The sequence below is a fragment of the Mus caroli genome, unplaced genomic scaffold (genome assembly GCF_978045245.1).
Source record: "Mus caroli unplaced genomic scaffold, Mus_caroli_1 scaffold_2, whole genome shotgun sequence".
NCBI classification, from domain to species: domain Eukaryota; kingdom Metazoa; phylum Chordata; class Mammalia; order Rodentia; family Muridae; genus Mus; species Mus caroli.
Window position 1 is genome coordinate 147,822,869 of NW_028227257.1, and position 22,186 is coordinate 147,845,054.

Sequence of the window (22,186 nt, forward strand, 5' to 3'; positions counted from 1 at the left end):
CAAACTTTAAAACTTTTGCAGGGAAAGAGTGAGACTGCATATCATGGTGGTACATTTTATATGTCAGAAAAATTAAGACCATAATGGAAGAGATTAAAAATGTCTAGGTTCACTTTTGAGATTTTTTTCAACCTGATTAATGAAGATACCAAGCACAAATGGAATGATTTTACTTGGCTTACATGTCCAGGTCATAGTCCATCAGTGAGGGACATCAGGGAAGGAACCTGGAGGCAGGAACTAAAGCAGAACCCATGGAATGCTGTGCTGTTGACTGGCTTGCTCACTGAATGCTCAGCCATCTTTCTCACACAGCCCAGGCCCTGGTGATTGTGCTGCCCATGTCAGGCTAGCCCTTCCCTCATCAGTTACCAACGAAGACAGCCTCTCACAGGCATGGCCACAGGCCAGTCTCACTGAGACAATCTTTAGTTGAGGTTTCCCCTTCCCAGGTGACTCTGAATTGTGTCCAGTTGACAGTAAAAACTAACCAAGACAGAGAGAGGTATTTCCTCAAAGATTCGGGCAGTTAAAGGAGGTGGTTAGCAACTTAGTTGTTTGGCTGATTATAGTTTTTATATTAACACTTGGTCATAGAATTTATAGATGCCAGAGTAGAACAATAAATGTTTCTTCCAAACATATTATACTCTGAGCCAAAAGACCTCTGGTCTCGACCTCTTGTAAGCCAACATTGTCATTGAAAAGTTGGGTCTTGAGCTGAGGAGTGTGTGACAGACTGGATGTGCTAGTTAGTGGCAGGCACTTGGAAAGCATCCTTGGAAGTCCTATGGGCTGTAGACTCTGAGCATGTGTGTGTGTGTGTGTGTGTGTGTGTGTGGTATGTATGTGCACATGGGTGTGGATGCCCAATATAAGTTGTCTTCCTCTGATGGTGGTGGTTGTCTTTTTTTTTTTTAAGGCAGGGTCTCTCACTAAACCTGGCTGGCCAGTGAGCTCTGGGGATCCACCTGTCTCTATCCTTGCAGTGCTGGGTTACAGATGTGTGCCTCTGTGCTAGGTTTTCTTGTGGGTGAACGTAAGTTCTGTTGCGCAGCAAGCACTTTACCCACTGAGCATGTGCCCTCCAGTGTCAGATGCAGGGCTTTGGTTTGTCTTTTGTTGTTTTGTTTTGTTGGTGATGATGATCTTTTTTTGAGACAGGGTCTTACTGTGTAACCTTGTCTGGCCTGGACCTTGCTATGTAGACCAGGCTGCCCTCAGACTCACAGAGCTCCTCTGTCTCCCAAGTGCTGGGGTTAATAGTGTGCACCACCACTGACTTAGATACAGTTTTCCTTCATTTTTATTTGTGTGTGTGTGAGAAAGACAGAGACAGAGAGACACAGAGACACACACACAGAGAGACAGACATATCTTCCATGGGTGCCTTTGAGGCTAGAAGTGTCAGATTCCCTGAAACGGGGGTTACAGGTGGTCATGAGCCACTTATGTGGGTGCTGGGAACCAAACTTGGGTCCTCTGGGAGAATAGCAAACATTCTTAGCCACTACGCTATGTCTCCAGCCCTACAGGGTTTTTGTTTTGTTTTATTAAACTTTTCTTTTCTTTGAAGTGGGGTTTTTTCTAGGCACCTGCACTGGTCTTGAATTACTGAATTCCAGCATTCTGCTTGCCCAGCCTACCAGGAAGCTAGAGCTACAGGCAGGTCCCACTGTACCCAATAGTTTAAACTGTTTTGTCGTATAATGAGATTTGTACTCAGTTGTGAGAACTAACACAGAGAATGCTGTTGGAGACATCTTGCATGACTACGGAATACAGCATCATATAGCATCTCAGGCAGGAAACAGAGATGGGACCCACTGGTCTTAAGTCACCCCAATTCCACATGCAGTTTGATCTCATGGGCAAATGACTGTCCAGCACCACAGAGAAGAAGCAGGATAATTCCATCCCTAGGGGGGGGCTGTCATAACCAGAACCCTGCCATTTCCAGGATGCTAAGTAAACCAGGAGTGGGATTGTATACCTATAAAACCAGAACTCTGTAGTGGAGACAGGAGAATCAAGAGTTCAGTTTTTTCCTTAGCTACATAGTGAGTTCAAGATAAGCCTGGGCTATATGAGGCACTGTAACAAACAAAGAAAAATGTTATATAAGTAGAATTGTATTGAGTGAAACCTTTGGGAGTGGCTAGATCCACTCACCATAGCTCCCCTAAAGAGTCATCCACACTGTTGTGCGTAGGGGTTTTAGTCAGTTACTTGGTAAGTAGTACTCCAAGGTTGGATGTGTTGCCGTTTGTTTTATTCTTTGCCCCTAGGAAAACATCTGGATTGTTTCTAGTTTCAGGCTATTATTAATAAGCATAAACTGAATGTGTTTCAGACAGGTTTTTGTGGGTATAATATTTTCATTCTTCTGGAATAAATGCCCCATGGTGTAATTGCAGGATCATATGGTAACTGTGTAGTTTAATCAGAAATGGCCTCTCTACAATGAGCAAGTGTGGAAGCCTCTTCACACCTTCTGCATTATTTGTGGTGGTCATCGCTTTTCATTCCAGAGCAGCAGTTTTAGACTGGTAGAGATTGTTAGTGAAGAGAACTGTGCAGTGATTTATCACAGGACTCTTTATGCTAAGGAACCAGGTAGGCTCTGAGTACATGCCTTGCTCAAAACTTAGTGGATACATAAATATTATGTGAAGAATGTATTTCAAAGTGTTTAAAGAAAAAAAAAGGACTAGCAGGCTGGGGAGATGGCTCAGCACTTAAGAGCACAGTCTGCTCTTCTAGAGGACCAGAGTTCAATTCCCAGCAACCACATGGCAACTCACAATTATCTATAACTTGAGTCCAGAGGACCCAATGCCATCTTCTAGCCTCTTAGGGAATGCACACACGTGATGCACATACATGTATGTGTAAAAACACCCAAGCATGTTAAAGCTAAAAATTAAGAATTAAATAATCAAAGGGCCCTGATTTGGGGGATGTATTCACTCCAGAAACCTCCCTCCTTGGTTCCTACTTTCTGATTTCCTCCATGCCTTCACTAGAAGTCTTATATGTCATCATTAGAAATTAATGTACAATCACATCTCTGCTTTTCTGTCTCTTGATATATTTTAGAAAGCATGACAACTGGTCTCTTGTATACCATGCTATTTTGGTACCTGTTGTTAGGAAACCCTGGATTCCTTCCAAGCCTCAGTCTGTAGTCTGGCACCATTAAAAAGTTGATTTGGCCTTCAGTGGGGGGTCCTTTCCATCTGTGTCCTGCTATGTGCTTGTCAGGGGGCTAAGGCCTGTGTTGGCACTCTCAACATTGAACTCTCCTACTGGAGAACTTAAGAAAACTGCATGGTGTTTCTCACAAAGTCTCTTCACTGACTAGAGAGAGCATTTATTGATGCTGTTGATTTTAAACATTAACTGGGTCTGAGACCCATGGGAACCTGGCTGCATGGGTCTGGCCAGTTGTGAGGGGCCTGTCTCCCCTTGTCTTCTTACTCAGTCTTAGCAGCTCTTGACTTGTCAGAGAACCTGCTCCTGCTTTCCAGGAATCAGACTTACATAATAGCAGCTGCTCTAGCCTGTGTGTGGATCAGAAGGCTTTGATTCCATCCCAGACCATATGTAGAGACTTAGCATGGAGGTCCTCCACACTGTTCGAGCTTCCAAAGTGAGAGCCAGCATCCTTACACACCACTTTTCAGAAACAGAAGGCTTTCTATTTAGAGCCTGGACAGCACGGTACATAGGGAGTTGGAAGCTTCCTGCTTCCTGTCTGCACCTGCCTAGCTCTGGTGGCCCATTGCACCAGCCTCACTTGTCTTTTCTCCTGTCATGGCAACAGTAGGTCTGGAGTATTTTCTAACTGAAGTCACCCTGCTAGGCCAACACTCTTAAGGAGAAGATGGGTGCCAGCATTGGTACGTCCCCTCAGTCTGGTCCCAGGAAGCCCACTGCTTGGACCAGGCTCTCTCTTACTGATACATGAGGGAAGAAGGAGTTTATTTAAAATCTTTTTAAAGGTTAATTATTTATGGCAAATTCCTCTTCTTGGCTCTCTCTAAAAACCTGAGAGAAACTGAGATTAATAATTGAGGCAATAATAATAGCAAACACTCAGATGAGCTTTCATAGTGTAACTTAGCATATTGGCTGCTTTTCCTTATGGATTCTTTGTAATCCTCTTAAATGGAATATCTTTACCCACAATTCAAAGATGAGGGAACTGATGTCCAGAGAGGCTAGGAGCCCAGGTCTGTGGCTGCAGCAGTGCTTGGAGGGAAAACACCCACCTCCTCCCATCGACAGGAACCTAGGCCTGGTGCTTCCTTTTTTTTTTCCTTCGAGACAGGGTCTCTATGCAGCCCTTGCTGTCCTGGAACTCACTCTGTAGACCAGGCTGGCATCAAACTCAGAAATTCGCCTGCCTCTGCCTCCCAAGTGCTGGGATTAAAGGTGTGTGCCACCACTGCCCGGGTGGCTTGGTGCTTCCTTGTGAATATACTATAGCATGGTTGCCAGGTTTTCCAGGGATTCCAGAAGCACCGAGAAGATTAATTTTTCAAAGTATCACCTGTGACCACCTGCAGTGGAATCTCCAGGCTGCTTGCTTGGCTGACAGATGGGCTGAACACGATTCTCTGTGTTCAGAGACCTGGTCTCTGGGACCAGGACCAGGAAATCTGCATTGTTGCAGAGCTCTTCAGGGGAATCAGAGTGAGTGTTTTATGGGTATTAAGGCCCTGAAACCAACTGTAGGGATTCATGAGACCACTATAGGGGAAGGCAGTGTGGTTTTTGTTTGTTTTCTTTTGAGAGCCATTTAGTAAAGAACTTGAGCTTTATAAGCCATCAGGGTTTCTGTTGGAACTACTCAAGTCCACTGTCATAATGCCAAAGCAGATGGACAATCCATAATCTGTAGGTGTGGCTGTGTCCCAAGAAAACTGCTTTCAAAGCCGACAGTGGATTGCTGTCCTGATGTAGAGTCATCCTGCTCTGTGCTTCTTCTGCATCCCCCTCTACAGAAGTTACATTACCCCTCTGGCTAACTACAGCGCTTACTCATGGTAGGAACTGGGGATGAATCCTGTTGCTTAGGTTGTAGTGGGGCATTCAAAGCAGCTATGTCAGAAAGCCTCTCCTCTCCAGGCATTCAGCATGAAACGTTACTTATTAAGGTGAGCCTAATGGTACAGGCCTGTTATCCAGATATTTTGGAGGCTGAGGGAGGAGGATCCAAGTTCAAAACCAACCTCGGTAATTTAGAAAAGTGCTGCTTTCTATAGCTCAGTGGTAGAGCACTGTACTTCTATCTTTACTTAAATCCATTGTTCTAGCTTGCCTTTCTGTAGCTAAGGGAAAAAAAAAAAAAACTCTAACCACAAGCAAATTAAGGGAGGAAAGGGCTTATTTCAGCTTAAAATTCCAGGTGATGGTCTATGGTTGAGGGAAGTCAATACAGGAACTCAGATCAGGAGCTTGAAGCAGAAATAGAGGAGTGCCGCTTGCTAGCTTGCTACCTTGCTCATGGCTGACCCTCAGCTAGCTGGCTTATACAGCCCAGGCTTCCTATGGGTGGTGCCTCCCGCAGCAGGCTAGAGCCCCCCACATCAATCATCAATGAAGACAGTCTCTTACAGGCATGGCCACAATCAGGCTAGTTTGATTGAGGCAGTTCTTGTGTTGTGTTAAGCTAATAATGAAAACACGCCACAATAGCCAAGTAGGCCTTTCTAGAACGTACTTTCTTCCCAGTGAAAGAAAGCATGAAGAAGCCAGTGGGAGCCAGCACATGACTTTACTCCTAATTCTGTCATGTTGTTTCCAGGAGCTACTGCTTTAGAAGGTACATGGTCTACCTTCTAGATTACTGTAGATCTCACTTTTGCCAAATATTTTGCTGTGTGTAAGGCAGATCACTGCCTTTCTAGCCCCCAAGATTAGATTCTTTATTTCTGTCTGTCCCCTTAATCTGGGCCACATAGTGCATGATTGTGGTTATAGCACCCAACATAAGACACTTTGGTAAATGTGCCTTTCATTCCACTTCTGATGCCATCCATATAGGCACATGGAATCCTAGATTCTTTATCTTGAAGTTCTTCCCTACTGCAGGCCTTAAGAGTCTCCTGTCCCACTATTCCAGGGAGGCTATTGCACACTGCATCTTCCAGGGCATGGATCTTCAAGCAGTGTATGCCACTTTCGTCCTTTCCTGACTTCACCAGAGCTAGATCACATGGTCTCATTGCAAGAAAAAGCAAATGTAGTTCAACAGTGAGTCCAGAAAAGGAAGTAGGTTTGTGAATCTAGTACATACAGCAATGTCTACCTTGTAGGCCAGGCCTTCTTAAATGAGAGACTGAAAAGACCCATCAGCAAGAAAGGCACCAGGCAACCTGTCTTAGTACATATAGGGAATGCTGTCAGGCACTAGGTAGGAAGATCTGTCTGATGTGTATATACATCATGAATGCATGCTTATTGCATATCCACCTTGGGCCAGGCAGTAGGTGGAACAATGCAAGTTCTTTGTAGAGCTTTGGATGACCACTGCTACTGGGAACCCTTGTATGGACACCGGGGGAGGGAGGGATTTTTGACATAGATACTTTGATGCCTCTTACAATGCATGATCCTTGCCTAGGCCTGGTTCTTACCATGAGCAAGCTCATGCCAGGTGGAACGTGATTAGAGGGAGGGAAGGGTAGCAGAGAGCAGGCGTTCTATAGCTGTGGCTTCCTTGGTTGTTTTCATGGGACGCTGTTGCCCCTCTAAGAGACATCTAGATAGTCTAGGGTGACATAGAGTGGGACTAAGAGCTGTCATCTTTGCCATGTTTGCTGTTTACAAAGATAAGGAGCTGGCACCATGTCTAGAACGCCTTGAATGATCCTGAAGATGGCCCAGGGAGAGGCTCAGGACCCCTATCTCTGCTTTCTTCGTATTAGGAGTTGTTGAGTCTCACCTGCTGCTGAAGTTGATTCTATCATGGTCCTAACTGTAACCACAGCTAGGGCTGTGGTCTGGGCAGAGCATCTGTTCTGCTTGGACTTTGCTGTGCAGAGACCCACATCTCAAGAACATCTGCTGTCCCCTGGTGACCCAGCCTTACAGGAAAGGACCTCGGAACCAAAATGTAGGACAACAACAGTGCCTCCAAGGGTGTTTTCTGACCCGAGAGGCCAGACTAGAATAGACCACAGAGTACAGTTGCGTTAGTCTCTCTTAAAGACTGTTTGTGTATTTTGAGTGAGGGGTGTAAATCATGTCCATCCAAGCAGGAAGGTAGCCTAGGCACCCCCTTCCAGACTGTTTTCATTGCTATGCCACACACTTTAAGCTAAAAGAGTGAGGGCGAGAAAAGGTTAAATTTCTCATATAAGATTAATTCAGCCATCTCTGTGAAATGGTGGAGGCAGAATACCATTAGACTCTAATCTCATTTCTCTCATGCTGTCTTTCTTGGAGCCTATCAAACAGTGTCCTGGCAGAGAGTCAGCTCTGTGGATGCTGAACATCAGAGTCGGTCTCTTGCTGAATGTGCCAGGAGGGCTGTAATTTAGAAAATGTAGCTACCTTGTAAGGAAGGATGAAAAGGTACCGAGTGCACCTGTCTCTGCATGCGACAGTCCGACCAGCTGGAATTGGTGAAACGTGATTCTTGCAGAATCTTACTTTCTGTTGTATTAGAGCTGTTTGCATGACATGGTCAAGCTAAACTTACAAAAACTGTTGGTACTGGGGGTCTATCTGTCTGTGGGCTTCATGGCTACTGTGTTGGAGTCCTAGGTAGACTGAGTAGCCAATTAGATATGTGCCTTTGGAGAAGAGAGCTATGCATGCAGTGCAAACGCAGTAGCAATTTGCATCCTTGTTTTAATTGCTCTTGGACCATGGCATGTGAGTTTGCTTATCTGATTTAAGCCTGTTTGGGTGGGGATGGAGGGGAGGGTGGGAAGTATTAGTTGTTGCCATGTCAAAATTAAATATACTCAGATGTTAGATTTTTATATTTTATGTTAGTCTTCTCTCTCTCTTTCTCTTTCTTTCTCTCTCTCTCTCTCTCTCTCTCTCTCTCTCTCTCTCTCTCTCTCTCTCTCTCTCCACACCCCCCCCATGTTAACATGTAAAAATCTTAAATTAAAAGCTGGGGGAAGGGAGGGGGTAGCCTGTGAGGATTTGGGAATTTTTGTCTCCTCCTTAAAATACAGCTTTAAATGATGCTGGTTATTTTTATGTTGCATATTTGGGACAAAGAGACTCTACTCTTTTAAGCAAAGGATAATTGCAAGATCTGGTTCAGCAGCTTTGTCCCTTTGCCTCAAGTTCCTGCAGGGCTGCCATCCCCTTCGGTAATACCGAGTGAAATCACAAGCAGCCAATAGCTTTGGGAATTTCAGTTGATTCCAAATGAGCTAAATATTTAAGTCAGTCATTACCTGTACTTCTAGGGATGACTTGGGCATTTTCCTTTTGACTGAGGGCTTCATGAAAGCCTGATTCTGCAATGGCTGCTGGGGACGGTGTCTGTTGCAAGGATGCTCCCCTGCAGTGAGGCACCAGGGCACTGCAAACCTGTTTCATAGCAGCCGTTTCTTTTTCTTTTTCTCTCTTTCTCTCTTTCTCTCTTTCTCTCTCTCTCTTTCTTTCTTTCTTTCTTCTTTTCTTTCCTTTTTTTTCTTTCTCAGAAGGTGTGTAGCCAGATCGCTATGTATAATACTGATGAAGCATTTTTGTTCCAGCTCTGTCTCAGAAGACCTAGGCTGTAGACGTGGGGATTTCAGTAGGAAACATTATGGATCTGTGGAGCTGGTAAGTTAATGCTGTCTGTTCAGTAGTGGTACACTGATTCAGACTTAGAGGCAATTGCCAAGCTTATCAAGCCTTTGTTGTATATATCCTAATAGACTCTGCTGTGTTGAGGTTTAATTTAAGTCAGTGATGCTGAAAGGTCATGGTCATTTGGTCTCCTTTATCTCTTTACATTGCCATTGCTTTTAATCTCGTGTCTTCCAGTTTGTTAAAAATATGTTGTGGCTTGGTATTTTTCTCTATTAATCAGTGCATAGAATTAAATAATTTGTAAATGAAGAAAGGTAGCATTTCATGTTTATGTTATCTTGTTCCTGAAAGTTTACAGATCTAGTTTTAAAAGTGTAATGAATATTGATATTCTGATTCTATTTTTGCTTTCTGGGTGTGGGACAGGAGTTAGAACATGTGAGGTATTTTCTTATTATAAGCCTATTAGTTGGACCAGATCAGTAACTGTGACAGATGATAAATGTCTAAAATAAAAATATCTAATTTTTTATAACATGAGACATTAGAGTTTGTGATAATGATTTTTAGAGTATATATTCCTCATGAAAGAGGGGAAATAAAATGAAAGCATTGATAGACTCAGGTTTTTTGGGGGTTTTTTGTTTTTGGTTTTTTCGAGACAGGGTTTCTCTGTGTAGCCCTGGCTGTCCTGGAATTTACTCTGTAGACCAGGCTGGCCTTGAGCTCAGAAATTCGCCTGTCTCTGCCTCCCAAGTGCTGGGATTAAAGGCATGCGCCACCACGCCCGGCTTAGACTCAGGTTTTATGATAGGATTATGATTTGGTTTTCCAATTGCATGGGATCTGAATCAATTTCAGAAAATGTGCTTATAAGCTCCACTAGTTATTATTGGTCATTAACTCCACTATTCTGTTGATTAAAGACGAGTTGTTTCTGTCCACTTGCTTAGTAGCCAGGTTCCCACTGTTGATACAAGCTGCACCTTTACAGCTTTAGCAGGAGAGCAGCTGTACCTGAGTGGAGTGATAGTGGCCCTCTGTTTGACTCTAACGTGTATAACAGACTGGACTCTGTGCCTGACACAGGGCTAAGCATCTTACAAGTATCAAATAAGTGAAGGATTTGGTCCCTGTTCTTAGGGGTTTCCTGTCCTTCAGCTGAGCAGATTCAATGCATCATCTAAAGATTGAGTATAGCCACATCAAAGATCCATCAGTTGATTTAGTGCCTGTTCTGTAAGTTATTGTTAACCCTGTATGCACTGACTCAGACTACTGCCTCTCCTCAAGGAGCCCGGGCAAGAGGATAATTCAGAGTAGGAAAGCAAGTAGAGATACAGAGGTAACATGGAGCCAAAGGAAGGGAGGGAGCCACCCACCATACAAGGGAACTTTGGGGAGGTCATTGGAAGGCCTCCTGAAGGACGAAGGACGGTAAGATATGGGAGGGCAGCAAACGATAGATAGCATAGCAGACATGATGTTCCATGAAAGCAGTGAACAAATGGCCCTGCCTGGGAGAGGTAAGGCCACAGGAAGTAGTGGTGACTCAGCGAGCAGGCTTTGGTTCATGTCTCCACAACTCCACAGACCTCTGTCACCTGTCATCAATAAAGTGGCATGACTTCTCAGTGAGTGCTCTGAAGTCTTTCTTATTTCATCACTTGCTACTGACAGGATCTTGAGTATCTCTTGTCCTCAGTTTTCTCATCCACAGAATAAAGATATTAATATTTTCTCCTATAGCTTTGCCATGAGGATGAGATAAAACAATGGCACCCAGCCCTTAGCACATCCCATGTTAAATTAACCTGATACAGTAGTGAAGCTGAAATTCAGTAGTAGAGGTAGAACGTCCATAGTCAGATGAAGACCAGATTGGGTCCAAGAAGTGGTCCTGAGCCCTCGTGCACAGTGAGGGTGGTGCTTAGGGACATACCATGGGTGTGATGGATGAACTCTGCAGACATGTGCAAAGCACAGAATACCAGAATGGTCTTTGAGAGCCGCAGATGAGCTGAGCAGACTTCAGATTCAGCAGGAAAACTGAATTACAAACGCAACAGGTCTAGCATTGACCCACAGTCTGAGTTTCTGGCAAGTTCAGAGACTGCCTTTGATGCTGTGGCCACACATGGGGAGCCGCCCACCATTCACAGCTGCGGAGTCACCTGTCATCCCTGACTGGATGGGGTGCAGATGGACAGAAAGCTCCTCATCCACTTGTTCATGACTTCCCTGTGGACCTGTGTGTGTGTCCTCTACAAATATTATAACACTTAAGTAGGGCTGAGAGATGGCTCAGCAATTATTTGCTAGTATTAGGATCCAGATTTAAGTTCCAGTACCCATATGGTGGCTCACAGTCCACTGTAACTCTTGCTTCAGGGGATCTGACTCCTTCTGCTGACCTCCACAGACACAGCCATACATACAGACAAAACAGTCACACACATAAAAAGAAATAAATATTTTAATTAACATTTAAATATATTTTAAAATTCAGTAGATAGTCTCATTACCTTGTAGCAAGTGTTTTCGTTTCTCTTCAGCCCCTCTGCTCTTTAAAGCTGTACATTTTACTCTTACGAGTTTTGCATTATCCTTTTTCCACTTAACTGTTTTGTAAGTATCTTCTTAGCATGGCATCTTCAGAGTCACCATTTTGATTTGGATGTGGCCGTCCAACTTAATTACACTGTGCCTAGTTTTTCCATACCAGAAAGGACATCCACACTGATGATTGGAATGACTGAGAAAGGTGGAATGAACAGAAATCCACCTTCAGGACCTACGAAGTGTGCCTCAGGGTAATACAGTGCAGTTGGCATCCATGGATGATTGGCACCAGGTCTCCACTGGATACTGAAATCCAAGGCTGTTAAAGCCCCTTACATGAAGTAGCATCTCTGCATATATCTGCCATCTACCTTCCATATACTAAGTCACCCCCAGGTACTTATAATGCCTAATACAGTGTAAATACCATAGAACCAGCAGTTTGTATGTTAGAAGAAAACATGAAAACAGTTCACATGAGTTCATAAAAGACAGTTTTCCCCTAATATTTTCCATGCAGTTGGCTAGATCTCCTGATGTGAAATGACCAAGTGTGATGACCTACTGTGTGGTTAAAAAAAAAAAAAAAACAACCTGATATGTTCTGATATATTCTGTGTTCATCAGGAAATGAATCTAATTTTTCTTAACCTGGGATGAGGAAGCCTGTTGGGAACCACAGAACCCAGACTTCAGAGAAGAGTGCTAGGAAAAAAATTAGCATAAATGTTGCCTTTAAAAAACATAGCTAAAGTTTGGAGCTGAGACGAAAGATGGACCATCTAGCAACTGCCATATCCGGGGATCCATCCCATAATCAGCTTCCAAATGCTGACACTATTGCATACACTAGCAAGATTTTGCTGAAAGGACCCAGATATAGCTGTCTCTTGTGAGGCTATGCCAGGGCCTAGCAAACACAAAAGTGGATGCTCACAGTCAGCTATTGGATGGATCACAGGGTCCCCAATGGAGGAGCTAGAGAAAGTAACCAAGGAGCTACAGGGATCTGCAACCCTATAGGTGGAACAACAATATGAACTAACCAGTACCCCCCAGAGTTCGTGTCTCTAGCTGCATATGTATCAGAAGATGATCTAGTCAGCAATCAGTGGAAAGAGAGGCCCATTGGTGGTGCAAACTTTATATGCCCCAGTACAGGGGAGCGCCAGGGCCAAGAAGTGGGAGTGGGTGGGTGGGGGAGTGGGTGGGGGAGCGTGTGGGGGACTTTTGCAATAGCATTGGAAATGTAAATGAAATAAATACCTAATTAAAAAAAAACATAGCTATAGAAGTCGTTGGGCAGCGGTAAGCATGGCCATTCACCTCAGTAGTGGAAGTAGACTTAGAACTTCATTCCACAGGTGTCGTTGGCCATAAATTTCCTAAAAAGTCCAGATCTCTGTAGCCTCGGGGGCAGGCTTCTTTAGCCTTCTCTCTGGTTTTGGAAGACCTACTATGTAGCAGGTACCATGTTCGGTTCTCAGGGGGAGTGGAGAGAGAAGTCAGTCTGTCAGCTGTCAGTGGTCTAGCTTCAGAAAGTAGCTGCCTCTCTGTGTCCTGTCCCCAGCCTGCAAACCACCTGGATCTCAGCGGTGCCCTTTGGGGTACTCAGAGCTTGTTTCCCTTCAAGAATCATGTGGGTTGAGCTGCAGGCATTCAGTCTGGCTCTACTATGGAGTAACTTGCAGGATGTGTCTGGGCAAGTCTCACTGGAAAAAAAGCATGGAATACACACAGCTGGGCCTCCAGGGACCGGAGCGCTGTTTCTCCTCAGGCCTCATCCTCCCCTCTCCTTTTCTGCCACACTCTTCTCTCTCCAAACCAGCCACCTTTGTTGCACATGGCCTCCCCGGTCCCCTTTCTTTTAAGAGTTTTATAGTTACACAACCTTGATTCATTTGAGTTAGCTTCTATATACGTGTGTGTGAGTGGAGAGTTTTGGTTTTTGGTTTTTGGTTTTTTTTTTCTTTTACATGTGCGTCCTGGGCTTTCTCAGCACCATTTGATGAAGACTGTCCTTTCCTCCCTTGATAGGTCAGAGTACCCTTCAAAAGCATCATTTGGCCATGTATGTGAGTTAATGTGGGGCTTCTCTTCTACCCCGTCTTCAGCAGAGTGATGGTGTAAAATGTTGTGAATGTGCAGTCCTTTCCTTCTTGATTGCCCTTGCGGTTCATTCTGGACTGTTGATCCTTATCATCCTTATGACCCTGTGACCCTTACTCTATTCGCTCTTTCTAGTCTCCTGCTTCTTACCTGCGTGCTTTGACTTCTGACCTCACTGGTCTCTAGAACAGCCTCAGCTTTTCCATGCTCCAGAGCCTCTGAACGTGCCTTCTGCAAGGACTTCCCTAGTGCTTCTCATGGCCTGAGCTTAGTATCACCTTCCCAAGCTCACCCCTCCCAATCCACACCAACACCCGCTGTTCCTTAACTGGGCAGCAGTTGACTTACCCACTGCTTGCATCCATTACAAGTGAGAGAGGATCAAGTCTGTCTTCTTTTCTATTATATTTCTAGAGCCTGACACTAGATGGTATATACCAATTTTTCATAATTTTTTTATTATTCAACTTGGTGTTATTTTCCCAATCTCCTTGGATCACATAGGATCTAACTCTTAATTCCCACCATAGTCTATTCATTTCTTGAATTTGGGTTTCAAATTTCAAATAGAAAATTATAGATTCATTCCTCTTAGATTGAGTATATATGAGAGCAGTGGGATCATTTGATACAAGTGAGCCTCTAGAACCACTCCCTCAACAGAGTTTGTGGAGAGGGCGGGCAGTCTCGGAGGAGGCCAGCTTACGCAAGAGTAGTAGTGGGCTGCGGAGGGAGCTGAGCAGGGAAAGCACTTGCATTTAAGGATCTGAGTTTATATCCTTTGTACCTCACAAAAGATGTGGCAGCACACACTGTTAACCTTTGCCCTGGGAAACAGCTCCAGGTGGGGCCTGAGGGCTCACTAGCCAGCCAGCCTAGCCAATCGATGATCCAGATGCAGTGAGACCCCCATCTCAAAAAATCAGGTGGTAAGAAGTACGGGAAGACACCGATGCCCACCTCTGGCTTCCATGCATGCACACACAGGTTGCACACACACAGACACACACACACACACACCCCAGCGGAATCTGCCCTGGAAACCTACACACACACACACACACACACAAAATAGATCCACAACATTCTCTCATGCAGTAGAGTGTTTAAAAGCATTTCCTGAACCTTTCTTCCCCTGCGAGTGGACTCAGCCCTGGCACTTCAATTGGTCCTGTAAGTAAGGATGTGGATCGGTAAGCCTCACCCAGATAGGCATCCTAGCTTTTTGTTTGCTCATAGAGCCCTGTACTAAGCACAGCAGCAGCACTAGTCTCAATGATACTAGTTGAAGAATGAGAGTTCTAGCTTGAGAGAAACTGGAGAGCAGTCTAACTCATGAAAAACAAAAGAGAAACCAAGCCCCTTGACCACCACCAACACAGACTCATTAGCTTGCTGGCCATCCTGCCTCAACCTTCCTGATGGATGGCAAGTCCAGTTTCTCCTGGCAACCGTCCAAGCAAGGCACAGCTAGTACTGCATCAACCATCTCTCATCACTTTCTATGGAAAGATTGTTTGTAGCTTTTATTGATCTGCTCTTGGCCTTTGACTGGATAGACAGGAAACTGATGTGGTAGAGGAGATAAATGGTGTGAGCACAATATAGACCTCTGCCCAGTGCAGTCCAGCTGCAGACTGTCATGCACCACTGCCTCTTGATGCTGCTGGGAAGTCACCATCTGCAAGTGATTTCAAATTAGCATAAGTCTGAATATTGCCCGTTCCTTTTGCATCATGACCTAGCAAGTGAGCGCACACTCTCTGTATGCATGCAGTTCTGCTGTGCAGGAAAGAAGCAGAGAGATTCTTGCTTCCAAAGGTGGCAGGGTTTTATGGTTAGGAACTCAGAGTGGCCTCAAAAGATGTCTGGCATGTGTGCTGTCTGAATAGTTGGCAATGAACCAGTTCTGACTCTTTCATATTGAAAAATTCTCTTAGTTTTCTTGTTGTTGAATGTGTTTGTGTGTGTGTGTGTGTATGTGTGTGTGTGTGTGTGTGTGTGTGTGTGTGTGTGTGTGTGTGTGTGTGTAGGCCAGAGGTCAATATCAGGTGGCATTCTTCAGGTTCCACACTCCTTGCTTTTTAAGACAGGGATTCTCACTTGTCCTGGAACTTGATAAGTGGGCTAGGAAGCCCCGGTATTCCTCCTGCCCATGTCTAAGTGGGGATGGAGCACAGGCGCATGCTGCTATGCTCAGCTTTTATTATTACTGTTGTTGTTGCTATAACATTTTCAGAAAACATATTGTGAGCATATTTCCCATGCCCCAACTCCTCCCAGATTCTCCCCACTTCCCTGCCTACCAACATCATGTTCTTTCTTTCTCTTTCTGTCAGAAAACAAAAAATGAAAAGTGAAAATTAAAGTGAAAACCTCAATAAGACAAATTATACCAAAACAAAACAGAAAGTTCACGTGCACATATGCACACACACAGATACACAACACACACATGCACATGTACACAACACGCACATGTACACCACACACACAAAGGGAGTTCACCTTGTGTAGACTAACTATTCCTAGGCCTGGGGCTTCCCCTAGAGTGTGGTTGATAGACTTAATGACACTCCAATGGAGAGAACTGATTTTCCCTTTCTAGCAGGTTTCAGTTGCAAATAACTTCTTGGTTAAGGGTGGGATTTTGTGTCTGCATCCCTTTCTCAGTGCTGGACTTCTGTCTGGTTTGAACCTGTACAGGTCTTATGCATACAGCCACCGTCTATGTGAGATCACATGTGCTTCACCCAACCCTCTCATGTCATCCATTACTGCTGACTCTTACAATCTTCGATCCTTCTCCATATAGATTTCTGAGCCTTGAGGGGAGAGGTTTGATAGACATCCATTTAAGGCTGAGAAGCCCCTCACCCTCTGCACATTGTGCAGTTGTAGATCTCATTTTATCACTGTTTCTTTAGCACAGTAACAGTAGCAGGTTTTCCCTAGGCCCGTGACCTATCCAGTCTTTGCTTCTCAGTTCCCGACGACTTGGCATGTCAGGTATGAGTTGCATCTCATTAGGTGGCCTTGCTTCCAATATTAACACACAGTGTCTGTCAGGCCCATACCATATCCCACTATTGCACTGCTATATCCTGTGCACTGATTGCTTTTGTAGGTCAGAGAGATCACAGCTACGTGACACTAATGATTACTGTCCCCTCTCCAGTAGTGTGTAAAGCACCTTCCAGTCCCACGAATGCTGTCTGCAGGGATGCAGCCTCTAGTTGGGCACCAGCTAGTTTCTCCATATTTAAAGACATAACAACATAATATTTTCAGCAATAGAACTTTACCACCAGGTTGAGGAGGAAAAAAAAAACAATACCCTTGACAGTAGCCTATGATGTTTGGGGTGAGAGTGTTTGTGGGACCCCTTTGTCCAATGACTCATCAAGATGTAACCCATTGTCAGCACTGGAGATTTTACTTGGTGACATGAGACATCTAGTTGGGCGCCTAGCTTTTTTGAACACGGCTTCTGGGGAGCAAACACAGATCCCCATGCTTGCTTAGCAAGCACTTTTCTGGCCAAGCTATCACACAGCCCACCCTCAAATTTTGGTGAGGAGTCATCCGTATTTTTGCTCAGACACAAATATAAAGTACAACTCAGGGGACTGTTCTACAGAGCCGATCCTTTGCTAATGAGTAACTTAGCTGCTGGTTCAGCATGCCTAACAGAGCAATTTTGTTCTCTGTTTGAGCTGATGAGGCCTTCTCTTTATGGGGAAATTGTGGGAATTTTATGAGCAAAATCATTTCCACGTAGCATGACCAAATTGAGAGATTAGAGAAGGTAACAGCATATTTCCCTCAGGAATATCAAAAATTAAACATTCTACAACTAAAATCCCCATCTGGGCAGATGTTCTCCAATGTATCTAGCTTATGTCTGAGCCTTATGCAGCAGGTCAGCTCCCTGAGGGACCTCAGTTTTGAAAGTAGCACTGGAGGGGCCTTCAGATGTCTTCTGTTGTGGCTATGACTTGACTTTGCTATTATTAGTTCTAACATTTATTAGATGCTTTCCATGTGCTATGCTGAATGTTAGAGATCCAGTTGCATAATGGATGTTCTCAGACAACCAGATGAGGTAGGTGTTGCTTGGCGGTGCCTCATCTGTGGTTGACAGAAAGCAGGTGTGAGTCCTGAATGGGTCCCATGCACTAATGGTCTGAAGCTCCACAGCTAACGCATGGCAGACGTAAAATTTAAACCCAGGTCTGTGTCTTAGGCTACAGGTCACATTCTGAGGGCAACAATTGTTACTCCAGTTCCCAAGGCTCTGACACCCTCTTCTGGCCTTTCTGGGCACAGCCTGTATGTGGTGCATATTAAGGGATTTCTCTCTTTACAGTGGCTTCCATTGTCTTTTGTGGCTTGCCTCCTATATCACACATGCTAACCTTACCCTCTTGTGCTGTGTGTCTAATTTTATCCTCTAACTAAAATGTATTTCCATAAGCTGCCTCAAACCCCCTTTAAAACATGAGATGAGACGTAAACAAAACTGCATTTTCTTTATCTAGCCCTGAGCAGCATAGTCCTTCTGTCTCCCACTGAAACCTGTCTGGTGGGCAAAATGGCTTTGACTCTTGCTGCACCAACAACCACACTACTTTTCTCTACAGTACAATTCTATGACTCATTATTCCAGGACCAACAAAACGTGAGAGTTAGCACACCACCCGAGCAGCCATTCGGTGGCCGTCTTGAGCACCGAGGCCTGGTTAGTGACATGGACCGCTGAGGCACAAGACTATACCCAGTAGCTGCACACACACCATGTAAGAATACCAGATGATGTCAGCCTCAAGATTGTTACCCACAGGGCAACAGGTCCAGGCTGTATGATTGCCACTCACCCTGCTCCCTGCCTTCTGTTGGCCTCGTGTCACCCACACTCTTCCCCAGGCCACAGATCTCTCCTGTGTGTTCTGATTCCCTCTTCAGGTCACGCTTTCTGCTCTGAGCCTCTGCATCATTGTCTGCTTCCCCAGCCTCCTTGGCTCAGCCCTATCTCTGGCTCGTACAGTTTGTGTGGTGTTCTTTGGCTTTGTGGCCTTTCCAGTGGTAGGCTGTGGTGCCCTGCTCTACCTTAAGAGCCACTTTCAAATCGTGATCTGTGTGTCAAAGTTTATATTTCATAACCCAAGATAGAGACTGCAAACACTTTGCTTATTTGGTTAGTTCTTCAGTATAAGAAGTGGAATAGAACATGTTTCCACTTGAATTGTCTCCGAACAGTGTCTCCTAGTGCCTGTTTGACTGTACCCTTGGGCTCCCCCATTGTGTACCTGGTGTATTCTGTCCTTCATGTGCCCACTGTGTGCCTGTGTCCACTTGCAGATCTGTGGCCAGAGTTTAGCAGTGTGGATCACCAGTTGTGACCATAAGCAAAATTTTTAAATTATTTTTATGTACATGTGTGTGCCTACTTGTCTGTACTATATGCATGTAGTAGCCTCCAGAAGCCAGAGAGGGTTCCAGTGCCCTGAAACTGGAGTTACAGGTTGTGAGCTGCCCCATGTAGGTGCTGGGAATCAAGACCAGGTCCTCTGCAAGTACAGAAAGTGCTCTTAGTCACTGAGCCGTCAGTGCAGCCCCTAAAAGCAGATCTTTGACTTGGCAGAAATAGGTGACTGCCTTGCACACTGCTCTGATGGAAGAAAGTGTTTTCAGTTCTGAGTGACTCAGAAAAGCTCCACATTCTTTTCTAAGTTTATGTGTGTCTGCCGTCAGATCCGTAGACCTTGACAATGTGCCGCGGACAGGAGAGTGGCAACTACTCTCTTACTTCATATGACGCTGTTAGAAATGGCTGACAAAATATGTCTTCTGTCAGCCTGTCTTCACATGGACTCTGAAAACAGAGCTGTGGGCTCTCAGAAGTGCAAATGTATTTATTGTATTAACTGGCCTTTGGCAGGCATCTTGGGACCTGGTTCCCTTAAGCCACGACCCTCTCCTTTCAGCTTTCTCCTGACTCAGGGCACAGCATCATCTTCACAGGGCACACATACTCATTCTACAGCTCCAGGAGCTTTGTTACCTCTTTGTTAGAGATCTCCATGCCCCTTTTAGCAGCAAAAACCATGACAGAAAAAGGCCCATTGTCTCCTACTGTAGACTGGTGGATCAGAAAAGACCCACAGTTTCACACCCCAGTTACTGCTAGATGGAATAATAGTTCACAGTGAATTACTTTACCCTCTTAATAAAAGCAGGTACTGTGGGGATCATGTGCTTCTTGGCCTGCACTTTTTAGTTGCTTGGTTGCAGTTACCACTATGTCACTGTCTCTCAGACAGCTCAAACTGATCTGGCTCCATAGACTCTCGGGTGTTTCAGTAAGGGAATACATTTCAGCCACTCTCTTGAATTCTCATCCTAAGCCACACCCCAGTTCTCTCAGGGAGGAGGTGACTTCCCTCCTTGCTTCTTTTGATGTGGCCCTTCTTGCCCCCACCCAAACTGGTCCTAACAAGAGCACCAAAGGCCTTTTTGCTGTTCACATCAGTGTACATAGCCAAAACCATTGGTCTTTTGGGTGCTTTGTATATGCAAACTAATCGAAATGTCACAGGACCCACAGCGGCATCTTCCCTACCTTACAGAAGAGATTACTTCTATTCTGAAAAGCTAGCTAACTTGCCCAAGGTCACATAGATAGTAAATGACAGGCTGCCCACTCCCCCAGACACATACTTTTTCTGCAGTGGATTGTATTGGTTTTAAATCCCATGATCTTGGAGCTGGAGAGATATGGTTTACTGGTTAAGAGTGCTTGCTGTTTTTCCAGAGATCCCAAGTTAAGTCCCCAGCAATGATGCTGGGTGGCTTACAGCCACCTAGGACTCCAGATCCAATATCCTCTTCTGGCCTTTGGGAGCACCTGCATGCTAATACATAGACATACACATGTACATAAATAAAATAAAAAGTAAATCTTTAATAAAAGGCAAAGTACTGTGATCTTACCTTGTCCCAATATTCCCTAAACTTTACAATACACAGCAACAATGTGCTTCAACTCTGCATTCCAATTCACTGTGTCTGGAGTAGACTGGCGTTTCTTTAGGCGATTTCAATTTGAAAGTGACAGTTATTTCCTTACATGCTTCTTGCCTAGTCTCTGGCACAGGTAGGGATAAGAACAGAGAGAGGTGTGCTTCTCACACTTCCATTTTGGATGCCATCTGTTTCATTTCCTCTTTCTTTGACCTGGCCCTTTTTTTTTTTTTTTTTTTTTTTCTGGCTCCCCTGACTTAAAAGATCCCATCAAAGGTTCTGGATAAACTAAGATCTAGTTTATCTGCACCCTCAGCTGGAATTAACAGAAGTGTGGGGGTTTTGATGTCCTTATTGCTGTAAGGAGTACTTGCCCTCACCTACAGTTCTAACAATATCCTGATGCTTTTGGCCAAACAGGGACCAGCATCGGGCCCTCAACATCGTGCTCCCAGGCAGTAAAGCTCACGTTCCAGGGCCTCTACCACCTGCTCTTATCCATCATTCCCAGACTCCAGCAAACAGCCCTCTTACCTATGACCATCACAGCCTCTCAGGTCTCCTCATACCCCCATCCTTCCAGAATGTTCTTCTCTTTGTGCCTCTGCCAAGCCTCAGCACTTCCATGCACCCTTTCCTATCTGTCTTAATGGACCACTCATCTTCTGCTCTCTGGAACCTTGCATCTCTTTGCATTTCTCCAGGATGCCAGTCATATTTTGCCTTGTAATAATTTGCAGACATTCTTTAACTTGCCTCGCATGGGGACCACTTTTTCACTGTATCCACAGCAAGCTCCAGGCTCACTGCCAGATGCCCATGTAGTGGCTAGAGCATGAGTTCTGCTAGAAATCCAGTGTCTGGAGGGTTCTTTCAGTTACGTTTTATAGTATTTCTTACTTTTGTGTATATGCATGTGAGCATAAAAGTGGATATACTTCTTAATACCCTTCTGTGGTTCGGAAAAGAATACATGCTGGCTATAGGAAAGTTTGAAATCACTGAAAAGCACAGAAAGGACAATGAAGTCCAGCTTTAACTTCCTAGCCTGCAGGTAGTCACCATGAAGACTTAGTGTGTGTCTTTTTAGCAATTACATTAACATACAAAATAGGCTTCTGTATTGTCTTCTTCTTCTTTACTTATAAACAAGTGTCATCTTTTGAATAATGGGCACTCTTCCACCAACAGCAGCATTGTCTCCTCTCTAGATCGCTTATTTCTTATTTATGTCTAATTTCATTTGCTGGCTGTGACCTTTTTAGAATAAGAATCAAGGTGCCAGGGAAATAACTTTGTAAAGTGCTTGCTGCATAATTACGAGGTCCTAAGTTCCACTCCCAGCATTAAAATAAAAAAGAGTGGGCATTTCCCATCACTCCATGCTCACGCAGCTTTCCATTCTCCCGACTTCTGGTTAGCTCTGTCCCCTTTCAGGCTCTGCTCGGGCATCTAAACTGAGGCTTGCTCAGGCTTCATTTTTCTTTTATTTTGTAAGAAATAGGTCTCACTGTATTGTCCAAGCTGACCTCAAACTCCCGATCCTCCAGCCCTGTCTTCCCATGTGGCTGGAAATGCAGGTGAACCCAAGTGCTCCTAGATTTGCTATTTAGGTTTTTAAAAACTGTTTTGTTTCCTGTCCCCCAGGAACACCCTTCATTGTCCCTCTGAGGTTACTGGGAGCCTCCTGTCCTATCCACAAGCACGGACTTTGTGTGCTGCA

The 22,186-nt window shown here is 44.7% G+C and overlaps 1 protein-coding gene across 9 annotated transcripts in view; it reads left to right on the forward strand.

The window, feature by feature from the left end:
• Positions 1-22,186, forward strand: part of Garnl3 (GTPase activating Rap/RanGAP domain like 3) — a 151,174-nt gene that overhangs the window by 38,422 nt on the left and 90,566 nt on the right. For 6 of the 9 annotated variants that reach the window (XM_085835001.1, XM_021156135.2, XM_021156136.3 and 3 more), the window contains one exon: positions 8,730-8,799. The exons of 1 other annotated variant lie outside the window; for it this stretch is intronic. In XM_085835001.1, the coding sequence (XP_085691127.1) occupies positions 8,730-8,799 (70 nt within the window). Of the gene's footprint in view, positions 1-7,453; positions 7,585-8,276; positions 8,340-8,729; positions 8,800-22,186 lie in introns of those variants that run through there. 2 more of the 9 variants (XM_029474023.2, XM_029474025.2) reach the window with 2 other exon arrangements.